The sequence below is a fragment of the Macrotis lagotis genome, chromosome 1, assembly GCF_037893015.1.
Source record: "Macrotis lagotis isolate mMagLag1 chromosome 1, bilby.v1.9.chrom.fasta, whole genome shotgun sequence".
In the NCBI taxonomy this organism is placed as follows: Eukaryota; Metazoa; Chordata; class Mammalia; order Peramelemorphia; family Peramelidae; genus Macrotis; species Macrotis lagotis.
In genome coordinates, this window is record NC_133658.1 from 276,637,293 (window position 1) to 276,643,292 (window position 6,000).

General features: G+C 44.9%; 1 protein-coding gene across 2 annotated transcripts in view; it reads right to left on the minus strand.

Moving 5' to 3' along the window:
- The window catches only part of EHMT1 (euchromatic histone lysine methyltransferase 1), a 281,275-nt gene extending 275,913 nt beyond the window's left edge, over positions 1-5,362 (minus strand). Inside the window, exon 1 of one of the 2 annotated variants that reach the window (XM_074210547.1) lies at positions 5,297-5,362. Coding sequence is in view for 1 of the 2 variants with exons in the window: in XM_074210544.1 (XP_074066645.1) it covers positions 5,301-5,321 (21 nt within the window). In the remaining variant the exon portion in view is untranslated. The remainder of the gene's footprint in view (positions 1-5,296) is intronic. The other variant, XM_074210544.1, reaches the window with a different exon arrangement.
- Between the last annotated feature and the right edge of the window lie 638 nt (positions 5,363-6,000).

The following is a 6,000-nucleotide window of genomic DNA, read 5'->3' on the forward strand; positions in this document are numbered from 1 at the left end:
GACTTGTAAAGAAAGAAGAGCCTTAAGTAGGAATGATGTGGCCAATGAAGAAAGGAGTATTATCATCTTATGCTGAGACAAAACAAATTCTACTAAAACTGATAGACATCATCCATTTCTGCTGATTTATGTAGGAACAAATGAAACAAACAAAATAGCCTTTTATGGTATCTGTAGTGATCATGAAGTCGTGGACAGTAAAATTAAAGGCCTTCTGAGTAAAAGTGTTTTCAAATCTTCTTCCAATTAAAAATTTTTAACTCTTGATGAAAAAGAAGTATCAGAGGATCAGTCTTAGCAAAGGGAGGGATTTAAAGGTTGGTCCATCTAATCAAATCTCATTTTACAGATAAAGAAAATGAGACCCCCTGAAGTTGTCATCTGTCTAAGGTCATACAGATAGTATGACAGAAAAGCAAATCCTGATCTTCAATACATCTTCAAATGCTATTCTCTTCCCACATTCTAAGAACTGGTGATACAGTGCAGTGTGTGCTGGCTTAGTTTCAGGGGACATGGGTTCAAATCCTAGTTCTGGCTAGAAGTAGACTGATTCTTAGAAGACTGGAAAGATGGTTAAGACCATGAAAGCTGAGTATATGCCAATATGTCAGTAGGTTACAAACTGAAAAAAGAAAAAAAAAGAATCTAGTACCAAAGTACAGAAAGGCATGAAAGAAAGTAGTACAGAAGATATTCAGAAAGTCAAAGAACAAATTTACTGACAAGATGAACAGACTAACACATCCTTACAAACCAAGGTATAATAATCAAAATAAATTCAGTAATTGACAAATGGAAGAGATAAGACGTTAGGAGCGTCACAGATTTTGTGAGATAGTGTTTATAGGAAGAATATCACATTAAAACTATTTTACAAAAGAAATAGATCTGGTATTAGGGGTATGAGTAGCACTACACATTAAGGATGCACATGTGCACATCAGCTTTCACACACACACACACACACACACACACACACACACACACACACCCCCTAAGAAGGAAGCATGTGCATGGAGCTAAAAGAATGAAAAAAACCAGTGTGATTATTAAAATATATTATAGGCTGTCTTGCACAGATGGAAGATATGGATAATACTTCTCAAATATAGATTATAAAATTAGCATAAAAGTAAAGTTACATGGTTAGGGAGATCTTCAATTATTCTGACAGATGCTAGAAGTCTCATTCCAGAATCTGGAGATAATTGTTAAATTCCTAAGATACTTTGCCAACAATTTCCTTTTTCAGAATGTATCGAACACAAGAAGGGGGAAGTGATACTCTGAATCTACAATAATTATGACCAACAAGGGGGGGGACTAGAATGGTGAAATAAAAGTAATAAGAACCTAGCAACAGGTGAACATGAAAGTCAAGGAAGGAAATATTAGACATAGACCTTAAAAAAATTCAAAGAAATAATAGGCATGAGCTCTTGGAAGAGCTCAAAACTAAAACGGACAAGAAAAAATGGACAAGAAATCTGTGAGAATACTATTGGGAAGGTTAGTTTTATCCAGCACTTTTTTCACAACTGTCCAAGAAAGACAGAATGAACTAAGGTTTGTGAAAAATACTTAGTCACTCAAAAAAGTCACCTCAAAGTCATCTACTGCCATATCTTCAGATGAAACAAAGCTGTAAGGGAGAATTAAAATGTCAGAAGCTAAGATACAAAAAGACCTTATCAGACTGGAATAATAATTAGCTCATCTAACAAATGAAATTTAGTAAGAAAAAGCAAAAAGTTATGCAACATTTTCAAAATCAACTTCAGAAAACACAAGATATTAGTCTTGTACCTCAGTCCCAGGTAACTCTCTAAGACTATAAATTAGCTTAACATCAGTTCTTGTGGAAATTATCATTGGTGTATTAATTTACTTCTTATAAATCTTCAGGAGCATGAAATCATCAAAAAAGTTAACGGAATCTAAGGCGATATATTAGTAAAAGTTTAAGGGGGGCAATAATCTCAATGAACACTAAAAAAAAAAATCAAACCAATCTTGAGAATGTTGAATTCTGGACACTACATTTTAAGGGTAATGACAAACTAAATCAAGTCCATGGAAGAATAACTAAGACAGAAAAAGCACATAAAATAATGTCACAGGAAGAATAGATTTTCGTTAAATACCTAGGAATGTTTAACCCAGAGGCCTCTAGTAGACATGAAAGAGGTTTCAAATATTTAAAGGGCTGCTGCATGTATGGATTAAATAATCTAAGTGGCTACAAAGGACAAAACTATTAAATACTACAGGAGTAACAGATTTCAGCTCAATAAAAAAGATCTGAGCATTCCAAAAACAGAACAGAAAGAGTCACCTCACAATTTCTCTGTCACTGGATCTATAAAACAAAACTTATATAACAATTTATCAAAGAGTCTGAGGGGACAGCAAGGTGGCACAGTGGACAGAGCACCAGCCCTAGAGTCAGGAGGACCTCAGTTCAAATCCTGCCTCAGACACTTAATAATTACCTAGCTGTGTAGCCACTTAACTTAGCCTTGCAAAAAACCTAAAAAAAAAAGTCTGGGGGGTAGGGTGGGGGAGGTGCCTGGCAGACTCATCATATCCTAGTACACACTAAACTATATGGCTATTAAAAAAACCACTTCCGACTCTAAGAATCTGACTCTAGAAGTAGTATTCTGGAAGTTCTGTCCCAAATGAGTAATGTGTTAACTCTCCTCTTCCTATCTATTTTTTTTATTTTGGTTTATTTTTGTTTTTTTAATTAAGTTGTAGGAGAACTCCCTTTGAGGAAAATGTCTCTACCAAAGCCAAGAGGAAAAGGATCTACAATTTATAGTCTTAAAGATTTACTAGGGGCTGAGGTACTGAGAGACTTAAGTCTCTTGCCCAAATCGAGTCAGTCAACTTCTGACAGAGACTACAACTTTAAACAATTTTTGCTTCATTGATTAGAGTACATGAAGAAAATTCTAAACAAACAGAATTCTAAACAATCAACCATTTTTTCAAAATAACAGTATAATAGTGCTGACTTTGCAAGGTCTATCAAAAGTAATTTATAATTGTTTTAGCTATATCTTATTCCTTTACATTATTCTATATTCAAAAATAGTTGCAAAAACTAGGTGCAAAACAATGTATGAGCCTCACAAACACTATGTTAAGTTATTTAATTAAGCATTATTATAGGTGAGTAAGAATATACTGGAGAGACAGTCTGATGATCCTAAGAAAGGGTGGAGCTTTATCTGCCAGGTAGCCCCGCACTATAGTACAGTCTTTGACATCCACTAGCTATCTAACCTCAGTATCTACCTGGCAATTCTATCAAACTATAAATTTCAGAAAAATTGTTGATATTCAATAGTAGAGGTAGTTTCCACATTAGAATGTTCCCCAGAGATGAAATCACAAAACCAGACTGAAAAAGAAAAAAAAAAAGAATACTTCAATTTCTAAGAATGATCCAACATAGCAGGATTTGGTAACCTAAGGCACAAGATAATTCTTTGGTGGTATTATTGCACAAGAAGAGATGAGGAATGTCTTTGGATATATCATGTTATAAAATATATTAAGTACCATCCCAAAAATATCTCCCCTAAAATAGGTAGTACAAGTATTATTTCAGTTTTACAGATTAATGACATTGAGGCACAAAAAGGTTAAGTAACTAAACACAACTAATAAGATTCAGGAAATTAGGATTTAAATTGTGGTCTTCTGACTGCACATCTAGAATTCTTTTTATGACAATGATGCCTCTAAAAGCCTACAGTGAAGCATATGCCTCCTTGGGTATATGAGATTCATCTATCCCCCTAGGAAAGTTTTATACCATCTAAATAAGACTACATGAACACTTTTAGAGGGACTTGGTTAACTGCATGCACCAGCTCTTAACACTCTACTTGTAACATCTAATAGTCTGACCTTTAAGGTCAAGTTTCCAAAAAATCCTTGGATACAGATGGTAGGCCATTTATGAGGCTGTGTAACATCCCTTTTTCTCTAAAATAAGCATTGATAATTTTCAATGCTTTCAATGTATTCAATAAGCCATCAATATTCTATGCTCTAGTGATGAGGCCTCCATAAAAACCTTAATGTTGCTAGCTGTACATGTTAAAAAAAAAATCATTTCTCTACCTGTAAGAATGGGTAAGAGAAAAAGACAAGTTTGTTCACAGGGGAAACTGGACAACATTTTGCCTCTGACAGGACTGTAATCAGTTCAGTTTTAGCTCTAAGTAAAAGTGAAGAAACGGTGCAATCTTGCTTTCCTTAATCTTCAAGAAGTAAGAGTTGTCTCCATTTAGTTATTGGACATACCCACCTATTCATTCACAGTGATGCGCAATGACCATTACACAAAGGAAAGGTCAATACAAGGAAATACAACTCAAGGAAACAAAGAGTTAAGTCTCCATTATCCAGTCTAAGTTTTCCTTGAGTTTCAAGGTTGTCTTGAATATATCTGGGAATGAGCCTAGCAGTACCCATCCACCAGCTCCATCATCCTCTGCACTGCCGGCCCCCCTACTCTTTTGTCTTGAAGGTTATCGGTGCTTTCTGTGCCGGGGTTAACCCTCGAGCTGTCTCCCGCAGCCCGGAGCGATGCGATTCTTCAGACCACAGCCTCTGTCCTGGGATTTGCTCTTTATTTTCTGCAGGTCAACAAGGTTTGGTGTACCAGGTCGGAGGTACGGGATGGGATGGGGGGGGGGGGGCGGGCTGGGATGGGGGAAGAGAGGTGAAGGGAGGGAGGAGAGAAGGGGGTGGGAGGAGAGAAGGGGGTGGGTGGGAGAAGGGGAGGAGAGAACGGGGTGGGTGGGAGGGGAGACCCGTGGCCTCAGGAATAAAGCGTGGGGGAGGGGAGCCCAGCCGGGGCATCTTCCCCAGCCTGCCTCGCGGGCAGCGCGGGCCGGGCTGGGGCCGGGCGGGGGAGGGGTGGCGCGGCGCCGGGCCGGGCCCGGGCTCGCCGGGCTCCCCGGGCTCCCCGGGCGGCGCGGGCACCGCGGCCGTCCTCGGCGCGGCGCCCCGGCCCGGCGGGCACGCGCCAGCACACACACGCACGCACACTGGCACGCACACACACACAAAGCGGCCCGGCGCGGGCCGCTCTGGCCGGGCCCGGGGGAGGAGCAGCGGGGCGGCTGGCGGCGGTCCCCGGGCCAGGCCTAAGCCAGCAGAGGCCGCGCCGCGCCCCGCCCCCGCCTCGCTTAGCCGCCGCCGGCCCCGCGGCCCCCGCCCGCCCGTGGTCCCTCCGCCCGTCCTTTCCTCCCTCCCTCCCTCCCTCACTCACCCACCTCGGAATCCGCGGCGGCCATGGCCCGGGTGCCCCGACTGCGGCCCCGCCCCCGGCCCGCCTCGCGCACACAGGCCCCTCCCCGGGCCGCGGCCCCCGCCCGCACGCCGCCACACGCACCCCGCCACCCCGCCCCTGCAGCCCTTCTTCCCCGCTAGGACTGGGGAAAGGAAGGGAGGCGGCCGCCGGCCGCGAGTCGGCGTGCGCGTGCGCACTGGGCACGGCTGCCATGGCGCCGTCCGGACCCGCTTTTCCGCACAGCTGGAGTGCCACGTGACTTCGCCGCACTCCGGGCCCCAGCCCGCGGCCGGCGTGAGAGCGGGGCTGGGCCCGGCGCGGGGGGCCCCGGACGCCCTTCCCCGGCTCCGGGCGGAGCGGCAGCTCGGGGCGGCCGAGTGCGCTGTGACTCCGCCGGCGGAGCTTTGCATGGCGGGGAACGGGGGCGTGGGCTGCCCACTCCCGGCCGACGCGCTCTGCCCTCCGCGGGCCCCGGGGCCCGTCCGCATTGTGCCGATGGGAACACCGAGGGCCCAGTCCGGGCCCCCTGCCCCGCAAACGCCACCCACGGCGTCCCGGTGCGGGGCTGCCCTCGCCGGCTCCCTGCCGCCCTCTGCGGACGAGAGGCGGAGACGGCACGGCTCCTGCCCGCACCCCTGGCGCCCGGGGCACCGCAGGGTCGGAGAATGAATGGGTGAAGTTCT